Source organism: Bos mutus, chromosome 5 (assembly GCF_027580195.1).
Source record: "Bos mutus isolate GX-2022 chromosome 5, NWIPB_WYAK_1.1, whole genome shotgun sequence".
Lineage (NCBI taxonomy): Eukaryota > Metazoa > Chordata > Mammalia > Artiodactyla > Bovidae > Bos > Bos mutus.
Window position 1 is genome coordinate 40288102 of NC_091621.1, and position 24608 is coordinate 40312709.

General features: G+C 48.8%; 1 protein-coding gene across 2 annotated transcripts; it reads left to right on the plus strand.

Annotated features, from left to right (window-relative positions):
* Positions 1-22: 22 nt before the first annotated feature.
* On the plus strand, positions 23-24592 carry PFKM (phosphofructokinase, muscle). Of its 2 annotated transcripts, none has more exons than XM_005905467.2 (23): positions 23-88; positions 3185-3274; positions 10115-10188; positions 11008-11085; positions 12708-12897; positions 13117-13282; positions 13990-14034; positions 14443-14551; positions 14666-14761; positions 14995-15087; positions 15627-15752; positions 16859-16923; positions 17490-17553; positions 18289-18438; positions 19497-19567; positions 19895-19982; positions 20072-20224; positions 20708-20872; positions 21798-21859; positions 22123-22234; positions 23537-23636; positions 23716-23821; positions 24063-24592. In XM_005905467.2, the coding sequence occupies exons 2-23, from the start codon at positions 3193-3195 to the stop codon at positions 24205-24207; spliced, it is 2340 nt and encodes a 779-aa protein (XP_005905529.1). In that variant the 5' UTR covers positions 23-88; positions 3185-3192; the 3' UTR covers positions 24208-24592. The 2 variants fall into 2 exon arrangements, with proteins under 2 accessions (XP_005905529.1, XP_070226784.1); XM_070370683.1 differs by lacking the exon at positions 23-88 and adding an exon at positions 2254-2271.
* The last annotated feature ends 16 nt before the right edge of the window (positions 24593-24608 follow it).

The window sequence follows — 24608 nt, forward strand, 5'->3', positions numbered from 1 at the left end:
TCCTCCCAGTGTTCGCCAAGCTCCCCTCCCCCTTTCCCCAAGGACAATCTGCAAAGAAGCCCTGGCGGAGGAGAGCTAAGACTCTAAGGCAAGAGGGGCCCTTGGGTAAAGAGCGAGGGGGATAGCCGAGAGCGAGCGAGGTGGGAATGAACGTGCTGGGAGTTGGCGGTGGGAGAGCAGAAGGGAGCAGACAGGGAAAGAAGAGGTGGTGCGGCATCAGAAGGAGGAGCTGAGGGGGGATGGGTGACGAATCCTAGCCCCTCGACTCGCCTCCCTGACTCGTCTCCCTGGCGTGCACACCCTGTCTCTGCCTGGGAATCAGGGATGGGTGGGTGGTGCTCCGACCTAGTAGCTCTAGGCAGCCTGACTCCTGCCCTGGCACTCATCCAATTCAAGTCAGAGCTCCTAGGATGCTGCCTCTCCTGTATTTCTACCTCCCTCGTGCTTTTCTGCGCACCTGAGATTTTATATATAGGTTTCAACATGTCTGTTTCTACATGTGTGTCACTGTTGATCCATTTATTTATGACTCTGCTTGTATATCTGTGTCTTGTGCCTCTATAACAATTTTAGAGATGCAACAGAAGAATTTGAGCTGTTTTTTTTTGCAGGTCAGCACTCCCCACCTTCCCCCCGTTTATGATGCATTCTCTCCGTCACTGAAGCCTCTGTGGGTGGAAGATCCCTGTATGGATTTCTATCAGGGATGAGCTCCCAGAGTGAATAAGCAGAGGAAAACTCAGGGAAAAAGGGATTGGCACAGTACTCAAACGTTTTGTTCTTTTCTTTCCAAAATTTTGCCTTCCTATTTGCAGCAACCACTTAGGCTTTCTATTCTTGAGAACTGCAGAAATTTGCACATGAACACTCATTAAATAGGAGAGTGTCTCTATTCTTGTGTGTTTGTGTTCCTCTCACTATTTGTTGCTATGTGCTTTCTTAAGTCCTGTTTGTATCTGTATGTGTTAGAAGTAGAAGGAATATGTATCCAAGCATATTTAAATTTTTTTCTATATTTGTGTGCCTCTCCAGTTGTCAGTTCACTGATGTGCACAGGCTTCGGTAGGCTGTGGGAAGCTTTAACAAATGAAAATGATCCCCCCAACCCCCAGGAGCTTTCAGTCTAGTTAGGGAAAATGACTTTAGCAATCTTTAGCCCAGGTATCTGCAAACTTTTTCTTTTGAAGGCCAGATAGTAAATGTTTTAGGGTCTCTGTTGCAATAATCTACTCTGCTTTGTAGCACAAAAGCAGCCATAGATAATTACCAAAAGAATGTGAGTGGTATGAGCACTGAAAACTGAATTTCATATAATTTTTATATGTGATGAAATTGCTTTTTCAACCACTCAAAATGTAAAAACTTTTCTTAGTTTGCTGCCTTACAAAGACATTGGAAGGGTTCAATTTGGCTCCTGGGCTGTAGTTTGCTGACTCCTTATTTAGCCCAACTTTTTCAACACATAAGAAGCAACTAAAATATCACATAAAGCAATAATTCAGTGCTAAGCGGGTGATCTGGTTTCAGAAACACTATGTGATTTGAGGAGGTTCAGAAAGAAGTACTCCTTGACCTGTGGTAATCAGTGAAGGCTTAATAGGTTTAACAGGAATGTGACTAGGACAGGCCTTAAATAATGGAGTAGGATATTGATCTGTGGAAAGAGCCAGGATAGCCTTCCACACAAGTGATGCAATGTGCACAGGCACAGAAGTGGGGAGGAACAAAGTGATGTTTAGATGTTAATGGAGCAGAAAATTTGCAGGAGCCAAGGTTGGAGCTCCAGGCAAGAGTTAGGTCATGGAAGCTTTGAATGCAACCCAAGAAGTTTGGGTTTATCTGTCAGTACTGATTATATGCAGCGTATTTGTGAACCTGTGTTTGTTAACAACACTACGTATGTTTGTGTATGTTTTCTTCATGAGTGTCTCATTGCATGTATTTTCTTGGCTTGTGTATGGATTTATATGTGGATGTGACCTGTGTATTTATCAGCAGCTACCCTGATTGTCCCAGGGTTCACATCTGAAACATGAGCTGTACTTAAAGGTCATCAGCTTCTGATCGTGTGAATGAATCCTCTCTCCACTGAGGCCTCAGAGGCCTATGACCTTCCCTTGGAGGTTTATTTGGTGTCTGAAATAGAGTGGAGAAGAGAAGCACAAGCAGAGGGAGACCAGCTATTGAAGAAAACAATTCAGATGGAAAGAGGCCATGAGGACAGAAAAGGAGGATAAAGGAAGATAATAAGAAGGAGAATAATAGGGTTTGGTAACTGTTTTGATTCTTGAGATTAAAGAGGAGATAAATTTTAAAAATAACAGCGGTTGGTTAGCCTGGATAACTGGGAAAGTGATGATTCAGTTGGCATTTTTATGGATGCGAAAGTATGTCTTGTATTTTCCTTTGAGAGAGATAAGTCCTAAAGACAAAAATATGAAGGTGTTCACATGTTATGTGTACATATTCATGTCTCTGTGGCAGTGATTTTGTGTTACTCTTCACATTTGGTAGTGTTTAGTGTGAGGGGCAAGGCCTGAAGATAAAGGATCAAGAGATGCATAGGAGGCAGAGACCCTGAGAGGGATGGGAAAAGCCAGAGAAAGTCCCTCACCATTCCGAAGCCTGAACCATTATTTTGCCCAAGCTCCAGTGTGCCTGTATAACCTGGAACTCCCGTTCCAACTTAGCCCATTTCCATAACACCCAACTCAAATCTTAACCAAAACCCAACCTACTGTTGTTTTTCTGTTTCTGTTTTGTTGGTTCGAAGTGCCCTAAGCCTCATTTGATTCCTGTCCTCTGCAATAGCCCTTCCCTTCATTAAAAGAGAGGATTCTGTGAAGCTAACTTAACTTTTCTCCTTTCTCATTTCTGTTCAGTCACCCACCCTTCTCCTTGACCTTAGCTTCTTCTCCAAATAGGCTCCAGTTGGGGTGGGAGGGATTAGCTAGGACTTTTGCGGTCTTAGGCTTGATTTCTGTGACATTTCAGCCTGTCATTCTGCGAGGGTGTGGTTCTTTTCTGGAAGAAGTCCAAAGATCTTAGGCTGCAAACCTCAGACTCAGTATAGTGGGACAGCCTGACTGTGAGGTGGCTCTAGCCAGTCTAACAGAGCCATCTTCCAAGCTCATAGCAGCCTCGATCCCGTTGTATCCTAACTGACCATTCTTTTGAATTCTAGAGTGGATCATGACCCATGAGCACCATGCAGCCAAAACCCTGGGAATCGGCAAAGCCATCGCCGTGTTAACCTCTGGTGGCGATGCCCAAGGTAAGGAAGAGGGCCCAGCTTGGGGAGAGGGCCTGGCTGGGAGGCCCTGCAAAACCCACAAAAACCATAGTTGGGAGGCCCCCTTGAATTTCTTGACTCCCTCAGCCTTAGCCTGTAGAACAGAACTATCCTCCTTAAGATCCTCCTGCTGTGCATTTACACAGGGACCTGGGGCTTCCCCAAAATCTCTGTTAGGTCTAAGTCCACACGTGCTTTTGGATTTCACTTGCTCTACTTTTTTTTTTTTGAACTGTTTATTTTATATTGGGTTATAGCCAATTCACAATGTTGTGATAGTTTTGGGCGGGGAACAGAGGCACTCAGCCATACATATACATGTATCCATTCCCCCCTGAACTTACTTAGGTCTTCATAAAGCTTCTTTCCAAGTTTCTCTGAAGATCTGGGACAATTTGGGTTCTTGGTACTCAGAAAACTGGTGTTTTCTCAAGCAGGATTGGAAAGGAGAGTAAAAAGAGATAAAATTGTTGAGAAGGCAGTAGGTGGATTCACTTCAAGTACATTGGAAATGTTGGGAAAAGGAGGGGATTTGGAACTGGTATTTGATGGGCTCTAGCAAATCTTCAGGAGCCAACTCTGGTGTCAGGGCTCCTGTGTGGACCAGGGTCAGGCGCCTCACTCTCACAACACGTTTCCTCCTCCTAGGCGCACGCACGTCCACGTCATTCTGCCGTTCTGTTTTCTCTGACCTCTCCTGCTCTTCTGTTCTTTTAACCCTTAAACAAACAGGAAAAGCAGCAGTTAATCAGTACATCCCAAAGGTTGTGGAGGGTGGGTGGGGGGCGGCAGGCGGAAGAAAGCTAAGTCCTTTGGCTTGAGTCCAGGAGACCTGGGAGTCAGAACTGTCAGGTATATGGAAAGATGGAGAGAGAAAGAAGGGGATCTCAGCTGGCCTCCCCTTCCCTCTGCACCTCTCTTCCCTTGGGTTTTTAAACACCCACTTTGTATAGAGCCCTGTCTTGTGTGTTGTGGAGACGCTGATTTCCTTTGGGAACTGTAATTTAATGAGGAAAGATGTCATATGTTATTAAAATTCTTAATAAATAACAATAACATAAATAACAATAATCAGGTGTGTCTTAGCCCACTTATCCTACTTAGCCCACTCTATCCTTATTCTTAGGATAGAATCCACTTATGTATTGAAATGGTAGGTCTTGGTTGGACTAACCAGGGAAGGCTTCGTGGAAAAGATAGATTTCGAGAAACTGAATTCTTCATTCAAGAAAAGTGCATAAATCGGTGCATGATGCAGTAAATACAACACCAATTCAATAAAAAGTGAATTGTTGAGCATCTGCTGTGTGCCAGACAGGATGGGAGACGCTACGCCTTCATCAGTGAAAGATTCACCCATCGTCTTTGTTCTTATGACTCTTCTAACTAGTATGTTAGTAAAGCTAGACTTTAAGTATATTTTAAACTAATGTTTAATTATAATTGTGATATCTGTTATGAACAGGAAAACAGAGGAAGGAGGCAAGAGGCCTGAGTTTAGGAATAGTAGCCAGATTAGGAACACAGACCTGGTTTCTGTTGCTTCTCTCTCCTCTCCTGGAAAGAATCTCATATCAGTACTGAGTTCCTCAACATAAACTCTGAATATTGGTCCTAAAACCTTGGTAGGGTGGCCTGTGGAACTGGATTGTCAGATTAGGGGAAGCAAGAGCCTGCTAAAAATCCAGATGAGGTCCACAGAGTTATGAATTTATGAAGAAGCAGAGCTTTCTGGAGAGGGAAGGAGGTTTAAAAAAAAGAAGTCTAGGGTTTAACATGGATCCAAGAGCAGCAGAGCCCTTACAGCTTCTGATCCTGAGCAGAGAGACCCTCATTCTAGAGACAGGCACAGTGTACCCAGGGACATATCCCACTGCAAAGCCGTATAACATCTCAGGTGCGTGTTAGTAGGGACAGAGAGTGGTAGGATAGAATTCTTGGGAGGAAGGAAGCGAAACAGCAAACTCAAAGTAGATTTGAGAGGTCCCAACTGAAAGGTCCCAAGTGAAACATTTTGAACAAATGTTTAATTATAATTGCTCAAACGTTTAATTATAACAGCTCAAATGCAGAAGTGGCCTGCCTGGAGATAGGTTTGTGGGGCCCTCATTCTCCCAGGGAGAGGCACAGGAAGGTTTTTCCCTAGAGGCTGTAGGCCACTTGGCAGAGAGAGGTCAGCTCTATAAGATCCAGAGGCGCCTCAGCTCTGTTGTTCCCTGACCTTAGCAAGGTTGCTGCTGCTGAGTTGCTTCAGTTGCGTCTGACTCTTTGTGACTCTATGGACTGTAGCTCACCAGACTCCTCTGTCCATGGGATTCTCCAGGCAAGAATACTGGAGTGGGTTGCCTTGCCCTTCTCCAGGGGATCTTCCCAACACAGGGATCAAACCCACGTCTCTTAGGTCTCCTGCATTGGCAGCCAGGTTCTTTACCACTAGCGCCACTATTAGCAAGGCTAATAGCATCTTAAAATAGAAGAGTGGCCAAGAATCAGACATCCTGAACTCAGAAACTGGGCTGATTAGATGCCAGATCCTAACCCCCTTTCCAGCCCAGAAGTGGTCCCAATCTGCCTGAAACCACACTACATTTGGGCTAATGAAATGGGCATATTCTGCTGGAAAGGACCTTAGTCACCTGCTCTATCCCTCTGTCCTCAGACAGGCAGTCTATTCCAAAAGCATATTTATCCTATTTTTAAAGGTTCGTTGGAATAGGATTCTATTTCCTCTCCATAGCTGTTCTAGGATTTACAACTTTTAATTATGTAGCCGTCAGAAAGTATAATTATATCTAACAAACGTTTGCTCCTCATGTCCTTTTTTTTCTTATTCAAAGTTCAGTTAAGGTGGAAAGAAAAATTTTAGCAAAAAGGTAGTGACCAAGTCATTTATTTGTTTTCTCCTATCTCATGTCATAGACCCATCCCCTGTAGTCCTCCCTACAGCCTCTTCCCAACAGGCTGTAATTGGAGACTCCAAAGTACGTGCTTCTGATGCTCTCCAGAGTCCCTCGTGGCTGTGCCCAGAGTACCCCTGAGTGGTGCCTGTAATCTTATCCTTCGTCTTGCTTCTAATAAGGTAGACAGCTGCTCATGGAGGGTTATTTAGGGCAACATGGAACAGCCAAGGACTGGCCTGGGACCAGAACAGGCCGGTGACATTAAGTAGGAGAGCCCAAAGCATAACTGGGACTTTCTAGTATAATCTATACAGCCCAGTCTGTGACTTCTAGGGAACTAAGGGTACAGAGGCACAAAAGTGGTCTTAAAACTTGATTTCTAGGAAACACTCAGATATCCAGTTCTGAGGCAGGGAGGATGACCTCTGAAAGTTGGTATGGTAAAAAGGCAGAGGGAGGAGAAAGGAGAATCTTCTTCTCTTGTGGGATTTTTCTTCTGCCCAAGAGACTTAGATGTTTCTTGCCCACCATCTATTGTTTGTTTTACACTTAAAACCTTTGAAGTGATTTGTTTTCCTTTAATTTTTTTCTCCCCTACCCTTCCTCAGCTCAGGAGCAGGAAAGAGCATTCCAACCTATACATTTCAGAAAAATATTTTTTCCTTCTTTTGTAAGATTACAGATTTATACTCCTCCAGGTATCCAAAAGAGAATCCCACAGGCCTTGGGAAAGTCTAGAAAATAAACGGTAGTTTCGTATTTGTCCTGATTTTTAAAAATTGGATTTATTCATTTTTCCTAAAGCACTGATGGCTTTCCCTTGACTCTGACTTTATGTTTTTTTAATACACACAGGCTTTTCCTAAAGCTTCTGGGAAGGCCTCTCCCTTCATAGATTTTTTCACTTTTGATTCCTTCAAGTCCATCAGATAGATGTCTAGACTTTGCCTTGGTGATGTAATAAGTATGTTTTGACATCATTGCTATCCAGTGACCTCTTGTTGGCAAGCCCAACCTTCCAGTTCTCATCTCGGATCAATTATCAGACACCTACGTCAGAGTTCCCACTTTTGAAACTGTCCCCTTTGGCTTCTAAGATGTTGCTGAGTCCTGGTTCTCCTCCTGTCTTTCTTGCTGCTCCTTATTCCTTCAACACTGGTGTCCCTCAGGGTTCCATTCTTTGCCTCTTTCCCTTCTAATTTTACCTGTTTTCTCGAGACGGTCTTCCAGGTCTGCATGGATGACCCACAAGAACTTCAAACTCAGTACATCCAGATATGACTATATCATCCCCACCCTGATCTTCCCAAACCCAAACCCACCTCCGCTCAGCTAACTGCACAGTTTTCCCTGGGGCCTAAGGCAGTCATGGAGCATATCCTCCTTCCTTTCCAACACCTTGAAATCTAATCATGTACTGATTAGATGGAAGACCCATTGCTTCTGTTTCCTAGGTTCTCCTGCCCAGTCTCTGTTCCGTCCTAAATGCCCAGGCGAGGCCCGATTGTTCTTGTCACTGCAGCTAGGCAGCCATCTAATTCTAATGTTCCCTCTTTCCAGTCTGTCTTCCGCATCGCTGCTAGAGTGATCTTTCTGATCCACAGAGCTCATTATGTCCCTCCGCTCTTCAAAGATTCCCCATTGACTATAACTTTTATGTTTTTTAAGTTACAGACCTCTTTAAGAATCAGTGAATGCTGTGGACCTTCTCTCAGAAGAAATGCCCTTGCCCACAAAGCTTTTCATACAGGTTCTTGGGATTCATGGATTCCCTGAAACCATCACCCATGGATCCCCAGTCAAACCCCAGCTTCCAGAATAAAAATTAGCCTTCCCTCAATGGGCACACAGGCCCCTGCCCCGCTGCACAGCTTCATCTCTCTACAGTTTTCCAGTTTATTCTTTATAATACAGAGTTATGTAAGGCTACTCCTTGACCCTCAATGTTATTTGTGCCATTCCTCCTGCCTATAACACTGTCCCCAGCTTCGTCCATCTGACCAAAAGATTTGAAAGGAAATTATCCTTTAGGTCTCAGGACAAATGCAGTCTTTTCTGTATCACCTTCCCTGACTTCCTCCTGGTGTCATAGATGCTTCTTCTCCTCATCCCCATTGCACTTTGTACAAATCCCCTCCATATGGATCCAAATTAGAACCACACTATAATTTCTCCCGTGTTTTTTTTTTTTTAATTTTTAATTTTTGGGCCTTGCTAAGCAGCTGTGAAATCTTAGTTTCACAACTAGGATTCATGCCCCCTACAGTGCAAGCACAGAATCTTAACCCCTGGACCACCAGCAAAGTCCCTCTCCCCTTGTCTTGAGGACCATTCCCAAGTCCTTTATCTTTGTATCCCTAGACACTCTGTCATACCCTGATGCATCTTTCCCAGTGCCTGCATAGAGTTAGGAACATGAGAGGTATTTAATAAATATTTGTTAAGTAAGTAAATAGTAAGGCATTAAGTTTGATTTGGAGCTTAAAGCCATGTAAAACCAACTTTTGTCGACCTGCAAACAAACAAACCTGAAAAATAGATATTCTGGCCTTTTTGATTCTATTCAGTTCCAGATAGCTTTGGATTATGCAATAGTTCATGATGGGTTTTAGCCTGCTGCTGCAGATTTTTCCAATTACTGGCTTCTCGAGTGCTTACTGGTATTTCTCCAGGCAGGTTAAGGACCACATGAATAGATTTTAGGTTGAAACAAAAATGTGTAATGTGTACAGGGCTACCTGAGGGAGGGTGATTAAGTGGTTCACAAGAAGTTGATCTGTCATGGCATCACTCTAAGCCCTTCCTTACATTATAAGGTACGACAGGGTAACCAAGATGAAGATCCAGGAATGTCTCACCAGTGAGACTGCTGGGCACTAGCAATGGCATTGCTTCTACTGTGGTTGTCTGCACCACCCTGCGTTGTATGTTGTGACAGGTCAGCTCCCCCTGTACTCTTGGAAGACAGGGTTCTTGTCATTGAGCAGCTGCTAGGAGAAGGATGGTACTCACAGACGAGGATGCGGGAAAGGCTCTCCCCTCTGTTTCAGGCCTAGTTGCTTCTCCCAGTGGAAACAGTAATTTACAGCGTGCTGTTTGGGTTCGTCATACACATGCCACACACACGTCACAGGAGAAGATCAGCACGGGAGAAGGAGAGCATAGAGTCTCCACTAATTGTGCCTGCACACTTGGTCACAGCCTCTTCTGGTAGTTTGGGAGCCAGAGGATCTCATTGCGTGGTGCACACTGGAACACACACCAACGCAACAACACTAAAAAGCTGTGTATGTGTGGGGACTGGGAGGATCCACCAGCCAGTAATGGACATGCTCATGAATAGCTTGCAAAGGGTCAGGTCACTGAGCCCAGAGTCATGTCTTTGTCCTGAGAAGCCTATACAAGCCAGATGCCAGATTCACTGCAGAAGACAAGGAAAAGCCTGGTGTAGCCATTGGGATTAGCATGGAGGTCAGCAGTGTTGGTTTAGACATTTCAGATTTGGATTAAAAGCTGACCTCATCCTCGCTCTGTAACCTCGACCTATTTGAGCTTCAGTTTCCAAGTCTAAAATGGAGGCAACTCCCAGGTTGTGGGAAGGATTAAATGAGTTGATGATTGACAAGCATCTAGCAGCATCTAACCCCACAAAAAGCATGCAAGATGCTTATTCCCCAGGTTGCCCTGGCATGGAAATGTTTTAGGAAAGATGGAATTTTGGGAGGTTGGGGAGGTGAATGGAGGTAAGTTGTGTAATGTTAACATTGAGTGAAGTAATTCAGGGTTAATGGGGACCACAGAAGACTTGGATGAGGGGATTATAGATTCAGAGAAAAGCCTTGGAAAAAGACTGACTCAGGTCTTAGAGCCCAGGGCTACTTTTCTTAGGAGTAACTTCTCTCTGACTCTTTCCTCCTCGCAGGTATGAATGCTGCTGTCAGGGCTGTGGTTCGTGTTGGCATCTATACTGGTGCCCGTGTCTTCTTTGTCCATGAGGTTGGTTCTCTGCTCTGATCCCCATCACTCTTTGTTTTTCACTCCCTCTCCCCACCCTCTCTCCTTATCGCCTGGTTACGTGTCTAATTGCTCTTGATTCTGTGTCCCCAAGAATCACTCCTTCCCACTCTGGGCTCCAGTAATGATGGTGGGGCCTAGAGATCTGCAGACCAGATCCTCGTCTTGCCTGCTCAATTTAAAGTAAGAAGTAATTTCGCCTTCCCTTCAGCTCCCCCCAAACAGAGAGGGAAGCTGAAACAACTTAGTATTTCACATCCAGAGTCAGAGCCTCAGGAGGATGAGTCTGTTTCTGCGGTTGTCTTACTTTCCAGGGTTCTAACTCCTCCTTGCTTCCCTCTTCTCCTTTTGCACTCATCCTTTGCCCACTCTTCTTTTCTTAACGTCTGTCTCCCTTTCTTCTCTCTCGCCCTTTCTCTGAAGTGTTATCGTCTCTTTTCAAGTCACGTTTCTCTCCTTTCTCCTTCTAACATCCCCTTCTTTTTTTCCTCTTTTGCTGGTTATCAAAACCATCTGTCATCTAGTTCCCCTGGGAGGAAATGGGATGAGCCATAAATAAGAGAAATTGAGATTAAATGTTAGGAAGGGCATCCTGATGTTTCAAGAATGAGAGAAACTAGAAGAGTGTATTGGAACAACTGATGTCTCCTGCCTTGGACTGTGTTTTTCTCAGGAGCACCCAGGCATCAGTAATGGGAGGTGACTTGATTCTCAGGGAACCTCTTCCCAGGGACCCTGTCTTAATCCTGGGGGTTTGGGGGAAGCCTAGCAGAGGCTGAATGGATGTAATGTATCCTACAGGGTTATCAAGGCCTGGTAGATGGTGGAGATAACATCCGGGAAGCCACATGGGAGAGTGTCTCGATGATGCTTCAGCTGGTATGTTCCAGAGGGCTCTGTCCCCTGTTTGTGCTGTCCTTGTCTCACCCCATCTGGGTGGGGCTCATGGTTTCCTGAATTCCCTGTGATGTGGCTTAGTAGGAAGGGTTTCTATGACCAAAGAGGGGCTACATTTACCCTTTACTCTTTGCATTTAAAAACATCACCCTGGTTTCCTAGGGCAGGATGTAGGGTTCGGATGTGATCACAGGACGCTTTGTTCTTTATAGAAAGGTCATAGGTAAGATTTGAGGAGCTGGCATGTAATGGGTCCTGCTCTGGGGTCATGGGGAAGGTCAGGCCCTGAAAATAACCTCATCAGGGGACTGGAGCCGGAGCCAGAAGTAGAGCTGAAGTTTGCCAGTGCTCATGTTATGATGATGAGGTGACCTGAAACCAAACCTTTTAAGGAAGGAAGGAACTGGGATAGCCTTTTAGAGTTTAAAAAAAAACCCTAAGATGATCTTGATTGTATCCAGAGCCCCTTTTGCTACTTTCTCTAAGTCATTCTATACCCATTTTCTGATTTACTGAAAAATCTACACATTACATTTGTGTTCTCATTCTTTACCTCAATCCCCTAAAAAAAAATCCATGAGGAGAAACAATGAACAGCACTTAGTGAAGATTTAAACAGGCAATGGCACCTCCCTAAAGTAGTCTGAGAATGAGCCAAAATTCTGCATCAATACCCACGAAGGCATGGATGCCCAGAGTTCATATGATTTGTGAAAACCCTGGGTGTGCTCTCCTCTCTTGGGGTGTGTACAAGCTCCTGGGAGTTTAGGGCTTTCCCTACTCAGAGCTGTTTTTTCTGTGAACTCCTGGGTCTTGGGGGTCCTCCCACTGGCACACAGATCTCCAGGCGCAAAGGGGAAAGGACTGGCAGTGCTTGGCCCCTGCTGAAGTCACTGCTGCTGCTGCTTACATGTCTAAGATGAGAAAGATGGAGATCATTTTAGAAGCCTACATATATGTGTGTATTCCCTAGGTCTCTTTAGGACGGTCACCATGACAAAGCCTTCAGTGGCATAGGCCCATCTTAACCATCTTCTAAGAGGTGTAGCAGAACGTGGGAATGTGGGAATGACCCCGCAATGCCTCAGCCAGCACCATCTCACCTTTCTTTAGAAGGGACTAGTGGGGGAAAAAATCTCAGTGAACTACAGGGAGGTGAAAAACAGGGAAAGTTCCATGTAGGCTCATGCAAATCAAGCTGAAAATCAAGATAAAGTGAATAACTTTGAATGCAGTCAAGCTAGCTAGGCAAATGAAATAGAAACGTGTCAAAGGCAACTGAGACTCACATGTCTTCCAGTAATGGCTAAGCTTGTACAATTATATGCCCTTAGACAACAGACTTAAACATCAGTATTCATGATTCTGGAGTTTGAAACTCATGTGAGTTTCATTAACCCTTTTCATGAAGAATAAAACTTTAAAACCACACACACACACACACACACACACATACACATACATGAAGGGGCCAGTGACTCTTCAGGATGTCAGGGAACTTCCTAGGGAGCCATGTGGTGATGTTGGGATGGGGGAATCCTAGCCTGTTGAGCCCAAATTTGGCCTTGTCACCTGGGGAGCTGACTCCCACCTCTTCCCCAAAGGGAGGCACGGTGATTGGAAGCGCCCGGTGCAAGGACTTTCGGGAACGGGAAGGCCGGCTCCGAGCTGCCCACAACCTGGTGAAACGTGGGATCACCAACCTGTGTGTCATTGGGGGAGACGGCAGCCTGACTGGGGCCGACACCTTCCGCTCTGAGTGGAGTGACTTGTTGAGTGACCTCCAGAAATCAGGTGAGCGCTGCTCTGTAAGTGTGGTTTCTGCGCATGTGCACACCACGCCCCTCCTCTCACGGGAGAAAGTTGTTGCCCAGACCCAGAGGCAGTCTTTGCCCTCCTCTTTCTGCCATTGTTGACAATTGCCATGGACTGCAGCCCCTGCCCTCTCCAGGCACCTGCTCCCTGGCACTGGGGACCTCACCCAGGGCCCCCTGCTTTGCTTCCCCTCATCAGGCAAGATTACAGCAGAGGAGGCTACCAAGTCCAGCTACCTGAACATCGTGGGGCTGGTTGGCTCAATTGACAATGACTTCTGTGGCACTGATATGACCATTGGCACCGACTCTGCCCTGCACCGGATCATAGAGATTGTAGATGCCATCACTACTACCGCTCAGAGGTGGGGGCCCAGAAGGAAGCAGCGTGGAAGGATGGAGCTGGAATAGATCAGCTGGCTGAGTACTAGAAAAGATGAAAGTGCTTGAGCTGTGATACTATTGTGATCAGTTTTCTGGGGACTAGAACACTGTTTTTAACTAAGAATTATCCCTGGAGCACTGAATTTTACTGCTCCATACCATAAGACTCGCCTCTGGCCACTGTCTACCCACACGTGTTGCTCTGCAGGCTTTAATACCTGTGGGATCTCCTAAATGACTAAGACAATTTCAGGGCCCCCCCAAACCTTTCCAGCCATATCACAGAGATCGTAGAGGCCATCATGCCACAGGTCAGATGGGAGGGACTCAGGGGAGGCAGTGCAGGAGAATGGGGGTACAGAGGGGTGGCAGTCTCCCAAGGGCAATCCTGGAGGATTCCAGGTCAGTCGAGTCCTCTCTCCACTTCTTTTCCCTTTGCCCCCTCCCTTCCTGGTCCCTCCTTCCCAGACACAGTGCCTCAGTACTGACACCAGTACTGACACCATCAGGCCTGGGAAGGACACCCTGTGGCTAAAGCAATTCCCCTGGGTCTTCCAGGTCTCTCAGAAGAAGGCCCACAGCATAAACATACATTGAGGATAGGTTCCTGGGCCACGATGTGGGTGGTGGCCCGCAGGTCTGGCCATAGGAACATCTGGACTGTGTGAGCCCTGTGTCTCTCTTGCAGCCACCAGAGGACCTTTGTGTTGGAGGTGATGGGCCGGCACTGTGGGTAAGACTGCCCCACCATCTTAACTCGTTTATTCCGTGTACAAGCAGTAGCCCTTTCCTCTTCTCCGGGGACCCGGGGGGCTCCCCGTGGGGGTGGATCAGGAGGTGTACACACTTCCCTCGGTGTGGCCACCTTTCCTCATCCGCACCCACTTCCCTTACACACTGTACACATACAGTGTGAAAGAGCAGACAGTGCTCTGAGATTGGGAGCCACCGGGGCAGGTGAGTGTGAATAGAAGGGCCTCTTGAGGGGCAGAAGCTCACTGAGCAGCTGTCTCACCCCAAGAGTGAAACAGGAGCTCCGCAGACCTTCCACCTCCAATGGCACTAGGTGGCCTTGTCGGGAATGGGGTCATCTGGCTGCGATCTGTAGCTCCTGCCGTGACACTACTGGCTCTCATCTCAGATACCTGGCCCTTGTCACTTCCCTCTCCTGTGGGGCCGACTGGGTCTTTATTCCCGAGTGTCCACCAGATGACGACTGGGAGGAACACCTTTGTCGCCGGCTCAGCGAGGTACTGGCACTTTGTCTTGCCCTTTGAAAATCCCCTTGCCCTGTTCTGCTGCAGATGGCTTTCCTGTCCATCAGTTTTATGACACTGACCGTTTTGCACTTTTTTCTCAACCAGACAAGGAACCGTGGTTCTCGTCTCAACATCATCATCGTAGCTGAGGGTGCGATTGACAAGAATGGGAAACCAATCACCTCTGAAGACATCAAAAACGTTAGTATGGATGGAGCCAGAGAGGCCGTGACACCTTACCGGCCCCAGGCCCGTTCCCCAGTAGTTTCCGAGTCTCCCCTTAGTTCTTGTGCACATCTCTCCCCAGGTGTCTGGCCCCCTGGTTTCCTCCCACCCAGGAATCATTACAAGATAAGAGGCTGAGTCATCCTTGATTTATTTGGGTCCCTGCTTGATTCCTCTCCTTGACTCTGCATCTCTCTCTGTCCCTTCAGCTGGTGGTTAAGCGTCTGGGATATGACACCCGGGTCACCGTCTTGGGGCACGTGCAGCGGGGTGGAACACCGTCGGCCTTTGACAGAATCCTGGTAAGTCATGGGGCTCTGTGGAACCCTCAACTTGCTGTCCTTCCCAGCACAGGGGCTTCAACCATTGCTCACACTGCTCCGTCACCAGCTACTGGACCGCAGTGGGCCTTGACTCATTGCCATATGCTCAAGAGTTCTCTTTTGTTGCAAAAAATGATGGGAGACGCTAGGCTTCACTAGGGTCGAATATCTTACAGCCTGAGTGAAAGATTAAGATCTAACCTTAGACACTGTTTGTACCCCCATCCTACTTTCATCAAGAAGGGACTCTTACTCAGCCCCAGTAATTCTCTTGATAACTATAGTGGATATGGTTCCCTGGAACCAGGAAGAATCCTTGGGGGCTCTTCTGGCAAAAGGAGGAAGCATCATCAAGCTTTAGATGAAATGTGGGTCAGAAGGTAAAGCCCAATGAGTTCTTGGCTATAGTCCTTAAATGTGGAACTCAGCTCGTGATTTGGAAAGGGCCTTGGATGACCAGGTCCTCCAGGCTGAGACCAGAGGGGAGGCTTGGACCAGAACGGCTTTGCTTCCTGCAGGGCAGCAGGATGGGTGTGGAAGCAGTAATGGCACTTTTGGAGGGGACCCCGGACACCCCAGCCTGTGTGGTGAGCCTCTCTGGTAACCAGGCTGTGCGCCTGCCCCTCATGGAGTGTGTCCAGGTGGTGAGTAGTGACCCCAACCCACCTTCCTACTAGCCCCAGCCCCTATCCGTGTGAGATCTGAGTGGGAGAGAGAGCAGCTCCTGGGGCTGCCAAGGCGGGTGCAGGTGGGGAGGCTGTGTGCCACAGGAAGGAACATGAGGGAAAGGCACTCAGGGGGCTCTGTGCAGGAGCTGTCCCCTCTCCAAGCCTCAGTTTCCCCATCTGACAGATGTTCCTAAAGAAGATGCAGCCTGCTACATCCTACCTAATGAGACCCAATATCTCCTAAAACCCACTCGCAGGAGACATGCTTCTCTCTCCAAACCTATTAAAAGCAGGGAAATATTATCAAGGTCTGGCTGGATAGCTCATCCCTCACTCTGATTTCTCTCTTGAACCATCACGAGGTTACTGATAAGTATTCACCTTGAGCATGAGTGTAAGGATTGGAGAGAAGATGTGTAAGTGGTCTGGAGGATGCTGAGTGCTCAGGAAATATGGCTCTAATTATAGAGGAATCGCTCCTTTGATACCACAGAGCAGATGCAGTGGCTGGGAGCTGAGGTGTCAGGTTGCCTCTCAGGCCTGGCTCCCCAGCTCCTGGATGCTTCTCTCTGATACTCCGGAGTCCTAATGGCTTACAGGCCAGACAAGCTCCAGCCTCGCCTGGAACTGTATCTCTGAAAGCCCCCCCCAGCTAAAGCACTGGCTCACAGAGCAGAAAGCGGTGGAAGCATGGGGCAGGGATCAGACTTTCTTCCTAAGTGGTCATCTGCAGATGACCAGTCTTAATTTTCTTATTAACTTAGAGGCCACCGTGAGGCTGGAGCCCTGGGTGTAGAATGGAGGGAGATGCTGTGTTATTTGTGTGTGCTCTGCCATCCTGCACATCTTCTAGTAAATAGAGCCTAGATTTAGCCCTTTTCTTCTGCTGCTCGTTACTCAGAAAATTAAGGAAAAACACTGACGTTTCTCCTTCTGTGAAAGTGTGTCGGGGCGGGGGTGGGTGGGTCCTGGATGGGCAGGGTCCAGTCACCAGCCCAGAGCCGGGCAGAATCTCAGTGTGGGATGGGAAGGAACCCAGCTGTGTGCGGAACCCTGGCCTGAGTGTTGCCCTTCTCCCTCAGACCAAGGACGTGACCAGGGCCATGGATGAAAGGAGATTCGATGAGGCCTTGAAGCTGAGGGGCCGGTGAGGAGATGACCAGGAATTCACTAGCCACAGAAATCAGACATCAGAATGAAGCCAGAAATCGATGTAGCACAGACCCAAAATAGGAGCTTCTGTTTTCTTCTCTTCTTATTGTCTGTGCAACAGTTTCTTCCCAAAGAGAACTAATTGTGAGATGGCCAGGAGGCTTGGTTCACTCCCAGGATTCTTTCCTGGCCTTAGCTTTTCACAGTTTGTTATTGCTGTATGTGGACCCAGCTAGATCATGAGGGTCTCTAGGCAAGGTGAGGGTGGTGCTCAGGGGTGTTTGGTAAGTTTATGGCCTCTTTATACCCACCTGCTCCCACGCCCCACCAATCCTTGCTCAGGCTCCGCTTCTGTCCTTGGAGGCTTGCCCTGTGGAACTTCAAGCTGGTTTATACCCACCCGCCCCCCGCCCCCAATCCCTGCTCAGGCTCCACTCATGTCCTTGGAAGCTTGCCCTGTGGAAGTTCATGCTGGGAACAGAACTTCAGACCAGATCCCCTTGGCTGCGGGCCTTGGGGAATGGCCTGAAAACACCGCTGTCTCTCTCTCTCCTTTTTTAGGAGCTTCATGAACAACTGGGAGGTATACAAGCTTCTGGCTCACGTCAGACCCCCAAAGTCTAAGGTACTGGCAAGCTGCTGTCTCCCCTTGGCCCTCTTTCTCCCTCATCCTCCCATTATGAAGCGCGCCCCTCAGTCCACTCAGCCTTCAGCCTTGCTAACTTCTTTGCCTGCCTGTGTCTTCAGTGCTGAGACTCGGACACCACTAAGTTAATTTTCTCTCACCCCAGATACAAGCCTGTGTTCTTAGTGTACCCTGGATGTCTTGAACCCAAGACCCACATCCACTTCAGGGCTGACAAGATAGCATGCAAGGAAGGGAAAAGAAGCTCATGTGTTACTTCTCTGGGCAAATCTGGAGTAATCGCATCTAAGTGCATTTGAGCCATCTCTCCCATTGGTGTAGTGGTTCTCAATATTTTATCTACACTAGCATGGTCTGGGTCACTTATTAAACATGCATATTCCCTCCCTCCGAGGGAGATCAGATCAGGGGTGGGGCCAGGAATATGCAGGTTTAATAAGCTCCCTGGGTGGATCTGATACAACAGGTGGTCCAAGGATCCTACTTTGAGCAACACTGCTCTGGAGGGTCTCGTGTTCATTGTGCAGTGATGTCTGGGATCAGGAATCGCAGCTTTATTGATCTGTGGTGAAGACTTCTGCCTCCCTGCTGTGGGGGAGGGGCAGACTGTGCTGGCATTCCCTGGGGGAGGGATGTGCCCTCAGGACCGTGAGGGACTCGGAGGCCAGCTCCTCTCACTGACCTGTCCCCCTCCCTCTCCACTTCCTTCCGCAGAGTGGCTCCCACACGGTGGCCGTGATGAACGTGGGAGCGCCGGCCGCAGGCATGAACGCAGCCGTTCGCTCCACTGTGAGAATCGGCCTCATCCAGGGCAACCGAATGCTGGTGGTGCACGATGGCTTCGAGGGCCTGGCCAAGGGTCAGGTAGGGGGGCGCTGGCTGCAGGGCCGGGAGCAGCCGTGCAGAGGAGACGGGCAGCAGCTGGCCTATCTGTTCCCCTGTGTTCCCCCGTCCCTCACAACCTTTTTATTGGGGTTCAAGCAGAAGTAGATACAGGGGTCCCCCGTTTTCTGCGGGGGACACATCCCCAGTGGATACCTGAAATTGTGAGAGCACCAAACCCTATGTATAGTTGATCTTGAACAACTTGGGTTTCAACTGCGTGAGCCCACTTAAATGCAGAATTTTTCTTTTTTTAATTTGGCTGTGCCACACATCTTCCCATGATCTTAGTTCCCCATCCAGGGATTGAATCTGGGCCCATGACAGTGAAGGCGCTAAGTCCTAACTGGACCCCTAGGCAACTCCCCAGAACTTTTCAATAGCAAGCACTGTGGTACTATATGATCCAGGGTTGGTTGAACCCATGGATTCAGAGCAGTGCATATGAGAGCCGGCTGTAAATTTACATGTGCATTTTTGACTTTGGAGTGTGGGCACCCACACCCCCATGTGCTCAGGGGTCAGCTGTGTACTACATGTTTTCCCTGTACTAATAGGCAGGTCGTGTACACAATGTGGGCCCACTGGACAAAGGGATGAGTCACGTCTTGGGTGGGATGAAGCAGAATGGTGCAAAATTTCATCACGCCACTCAGAACACACCATTTAAAACTTAGGAATTGTTTATTTCTGGAATTTTCCACTTAGGATTTTTGGGCCAAGGTTGATGATGGGTAACTGAGAGCTTGGAAAGTGGGATCACAGATAAAGGGGGAGCTACTGTATTTAATTTTAGGGCAGTGGGAAGAGGCAGGAGGCACTGAAATGAGCCCTTTGCAAACAACGTGTCTGATATAATTCTCTATCCCAGAGTTCAGCACAGGGCCCGGTGTAAGATTTGTGAGTGAGCTGTAAGGGTGGAGGACGTTCAGTGAGGTGGGAGAAGCCGGTGCCTGGCACAGCTCTGCCAAGGGGATGGGCTCAGGGCTCGGGCAGTGGTGGCAGACCATGATGCAGACCTGTGTGACCTCCCGCCGCAGATCGAGGAAGCTGGATGGAGCTACGTCGGGGGCTGGACTGGCCAAGGTGGTTCTAAACTTGGGACTAAAAGGTGAGTGGCATACCAGGATTACCTCCACCTAGTCACCCTAAAGGCAGCCCTTGCATGTGGGCATCCGTTCATTTGGTTGGGGTCCGCTGAGACCAGTGCTGTCGTCTGGGTCCTCAGAGGGCAGACGTGTCCATGCAGACATCCATTAGCAGCTCTGGCGACTCAGAGCCCCAGCATGTGTCCTTGGACAGGGTGAGAGTGGGGTATGAAGGGGGCGCAAGTTAAGAAATTATAAACACAGTGCCTTCTAACGCTCGCTTTTCTCTCCCTTGATTTTGCTGTCTCTTCCCCAAATTCTATTCCCCTCCCCTCACCCCAATCAACTAGGACTCTACCCAAGAAGAGCTTTGAACAGATCAGTGCCAACATCACGAAGTTTAATATTCAGGGCCTTGTCATTATCGGGGGCTTTGAGGTGAGCATCCCTGCCATTTCTTCCTCTCCTCCTGCCCCCGTTCCCGCCTTCTCCCCCTCATTCCTGCCCCCGTGGCTTTGTCTTCTCAGGCTTACACGGGGGGCCTGGAGCTGATGGAAGGCAGGAAGCAGTATGATGAGCTCTGCATCCCCTTCGTGGTCATCCCTGCCACGGTCTCCAACAATGTGCCCGGCTCGGACTTCAGCGTGGGGGCTGACACTGCTCTCAACACCATCTGCATGGTGAGGGTCCCCGCGGCTTCCCAGCCCCTGGCTTGGGGCTCCAGTCCCTGGACCGAGTCTGGGCTAGGAAGTGAGCACTTGATTTGTACCAGCCAAGTGACAGTGTGAGAAGAATACTTCTCAAGCTCTGAGTTTGCCCACACGCACTTAACACGTTGTGTCCATCCTCCTCGCTGTGAGTCCTCTAGCCTGGAGATGCATCTGTACTCCGCACTCCAAGTGATTTTTCATTTCTGAGGCCCTAGATCATAGTTCCCCTAGTCCAAGCACAGGAAGGGTAGGAATAGCTTCCTTCTGGGGGAGGAGGTCCACACTACACTTGCCAGATGTGCCTGCCATCCTTGTTGGCGAGAACTGGAGGGGGCTCTGGGGCCCTGCTGGCCTAGGGGGACATAGCTCCAGAGTCGGGTGATGGTGGGGCCCAGAGAAGTGACAAGAGTCACATCCCTGACTCTGTCTTTCTCTGACGTGTTGTCTCTGCAGACGTGTGACCGCATCAAGCAGTCAGCGGCAGGCACCAAGCGCCGTGTGTTTATCATTGAAACGATGGGCGGCTACTGTGGCTACCTGGCCACCATGGCAGGCCTGGCAGCCGGGGCTGATGCTGCGTATATTTTTGAGGACCCCTTCACCATTCGAGACCTGCAGGTAGACGGCTACCCAGAGCTTGTTAGGAGGCTCTCCCTTGCCCCATTGGTCCCCATGTCCCCGTGGCGACCTAAGCTGTGAGAGCTTAAGGCAAGGACAGAGCTGATGGTCTGTGGAGTCCTCGGAAGAGCGCCAGGCAGGCGTGCTGTGGTGTGACATTCTGTATGTGGTGCCCCTCCTGTTGGAGCATTCATTTGAAGGGTGGCTGCAGCTAAGCCCTTTATGTGCCTTTTTGCATTTTATTTTCACAACAGCCATGCACGGGAGGGGTTATCTCCATATTACAGATGAACAAGGTTCAGTGAGGTTATAAAACTTTTCTAAACTTTGAGTAGGCGGTTTAACTGATTGAAAAAGTCACATCCCCCCTACTTCAGATTTTCCTTGCTACCAAACGGACCACTAACTCCATTTTTGAGGGGATTCCCTTATGATCCTCATTTCTAAGATCTTCGTTCACTCGAACCACACAGAGGAGGTTGGCAGGTTGCGGGAACTCACTACTCCAAGGGCCCAGCCATCAGTGGAGGGTGACCCTCTCCCTCCTTCACCCCTGACTCAAAGCCTAGACGGGGGTGTTTTCTCCGCAGTGAGTCACTGCTGTCCACGAACGCCACCCATTTAGAGACCGACACCGAGGGCAGGGCTGGCTCTCTCAGGGTGGAAGAACTGAAACCCCTAGAAAGGGAGATCGGGAAGGGATGGAAAGGGGCTTCAGACTGACAGTTCCCACACTCTCTCCAGCTTTCCCTCTGCCTGCTCTGCCCAGCTCAGCTGGGTCTTCGCTTGTCTGTCTGTCGTGACCTTCTTAAAGGGATTAGGTGCAGGCCAGCCCTGAGCTGTCAGCAGCCCGCCCTCCTCGTGTGCCTCTCCCTCCTGTAGAGGCCTGCTCAGCCGGGTTTAGGATTTTCCATTTCATTTTCAGGTGAATGTGGAGCATCTGGTGCAGAAGATGAAAACGACTGTGAAGAGGGGCCTGGTGTTAAGGTACCTCGTCCCTGGCCTGCTCCTGAGTGAGGAGTAGCCTCGTCCCTGGCCTGCTCCTGAGTGCGGAGGAGCAGCAGTCAGGCTTCAGCCCTGGCCAGACCGCAGCCCTGGCTGGCGCACCCCGTGGAGTCTGTGAATACAGTGTGGGAGAGCCCGGACCCCGGGAGGAGATGGAACTGGGAGGGACAAAGCCCACAGAGCTTGGAGAAGGCATGGGGAGGGAGAGGGCCAGCGCCGGGCACAGGCTGCTGTCTCTTCTGCAGGAACGAGAAGTGCAATGAGAACTACACCACTGACTTCATCTTCAACTTGTACTCTGAGGAGGGGAAGGGCATCTTCGACAGCAGGAAGAACGTGCTGGGCCACATGCAGCAGGTGGGGCAGACGCACCATGCTGTCACCAGAGGCCACAGCAAACCCCCACCCAGCAGCCAGAGCCTCCCAGTGGCCTCCCACCTGCTGGTGGCTGTTGGGGCCGCCACAGCACAGGCCTGCAGGCTCCGCAGTCACAGAATCACAAGTCTTTACCTTGGAAATGGCCTGAGAGATTCTGTGGTTCAGCCTCTTTATTTAGGGCAGAGTTTCTCCACCTTGGCACTCTTGCCATTTTGAGCTGGAAACTTTTTTGTGGTGGTTGTGTGGGTCGTAGGATGGCTTAGCAACACCCCAGACTCTACTCACTAGATGAGCCCTCACTGGTAGCACACCCTCCCCACTTGTGTGACTGAAAAAAGTCTCCAGATATTACCAAATGTCCTCTGGGGGGCCAGGTCATCTCCAGTTGAGAACTACTGCTTCAATGAAGGAAATGAGGCTCAGAGAGAAGTAATTTTCCCAGAGCTGCTAATCAGGCTTGAGTGAGGCCAAAATGAGCTGGCCCAGTGCTTTCCCCACACACCATGCTGCCTTCGTGGGCACCCTGTGAGATGAGTGTGGGCACCTTGCCAGGGTTGGGCTCTGTCTCCACTCACTAGGGTTTCCAGGGGAAAGGAATCTGCATCCAAGACTCACTCACAGATGCTGCTAGTGGTCTGAGACCTGCCCCATTCCAAACCTTCCCCGCTGATGCGGCATAAGTATTGACCTTTGACCTTTCTGTACCCACAGATGAATTCACATTATCTCAGTTTGAATGGGCTTATCAGCTTCTGAAGGAATGGGGTACTATTGGATAAAGTATGAAGACCTCTTTTCTGTTTTTCCTTCCTTCCCATTTTCCCACTTACTTTTGCTTTGTTCAGAGAAACTGCATCATGTTTTATATTATTCTGAGGTGCTACCAAGGCACCCAGATTAGGTCACAAGGAACACTTGTTCATCGATGGTGAGTGACAAAAGCTGCTAGGCTAGTGAAGGGCAGGGAGCTGACCGAGAGGCCAGAAAGATTAGGAGTAAATGAACAGGGTCATGCAGCCAGGGAGCTAGAAGAGGCAACTGGGAGACCAAGCATCCCCTCGTACTAATTACTCCTAGAGCTGATAAACCGCCAGACCTGCCAGCCCAGCTCGCCCTGGTGCCCTGCCCGGTTTCAGGATTTCCTTTCATAGTTAAGACTTCTGGATTCCTGTTTCTGGTTATAAACCTGAGACCCATCCTTTCATTTTTCTCTGCGTATTACCATGTCTTTGCCACTTCATTAGAGTCCTGCCCCTTGAACTTTTATCACTCTTTTTCCAGGGTGGGAGCCCAACTCCATTCGACAGGAATTTTGCCACTAAGATGGGTGCAAAGGCTATGAACTGGATGTCAGGGAAAATCAAAGAGAGTTACCGTAATGGTAGGTGGGGTAAGAGGGTGAGCCGCTTTCCTAGAGGCCGGTTCCCAGCATAGAAGCTGACTGACTATCCCTGTTGCAGGGCGGATCTTTGCCAATTCCCCAGACTCGGGCTGTGTTCTGGGGATGCGTAAGAGGGCCCTGGTCTTCCAACCGGTGACTGAGTTGAAGGAACAGACGGATTTTGAGTGAGTACATCTGCCTCCTGGGGTGGTTCCCTCCCCAGCAGTTGCTGAGATCTGCTCTTCCCAGGCTGTTCACGTCTTCAGTCCTTTTTCCTTAGGATTAACATCTGTAGTCATACCTATTTCAGATCTGATGCTTAGGTCCCAAATTCAGCCTCTGCTGCTCCACTTCTTCCCATAGCCTCAGATAGAAGTTGATTGGGGTGCTGAAGATTAAATCATCATCTACCTCGTTCCTCTGTAGGCACCGCATCCCCAAGGAGCAGTGGTGGCTGAAGCTGAGGCCCATCCTCAAGATCCTCGCCAAGTACGAGATTGACTTGGATACCTCAGAGCACGCCCACCTGGAGCACATCTCTCGGAAGCGGTCCGGAGAAGCTAACGTCTAGGCCTCTTTGCAAAGAGAAGAATGGATTGTCTGCTATGGTCAGCTCACCCCAACAGATCCAAGTCCGTGTATTCTCACGTGTTTCAGTGCATTTTCCATTAGGTTTCCTTTTATTCTGTAATTGCAGCCATGGTCAGCTCTAGCCAGGGAGCTGGGGCAGGGGCCGTAAGTGGAAGCTCCCTGTATGTAGAATTTCTCCTGACTTCTACCCCAGCTTCCTGTGTCACACAAGGCTGGACTCCTCTAGTACCGCTGCTCGATTTCAGTTACTCGGTTAGAATTTTCCTAAAAATAAGCTTTATTTATTTGTGATTATAATAGAGTCATGGTTCCTCTACTACTCTTACGACAGTGACTACACTAATAAATGCCAGCTGGTCACTGTGCTTTGGCTTCTCCTCT

Bases quoted from the DNA above. Each gene is read 5' to 3' on its own strand.
- PFKM (XM_005905467.2), top strand. From the start codon at position 3,193: ATGACCCATGAGCACCATGCAGCCAAAACCCTGGGAATCGGCAAAGCC. The intron at 20,873-21,797 runs GTAGACGGCTAC...TTTCATTTTCAG, and splicing joins TCACCATTCGAGACCTGCAG to GTGAATGTGGAGCATCTGGT. The intron at 21,860-22,122 runs GTACCTCGTCCC...TCTCTTCTGCAG, and splicing joins AAGAGGGGCCTGGTGTTAAG to GAACGAGAAGTGCAATGAGA.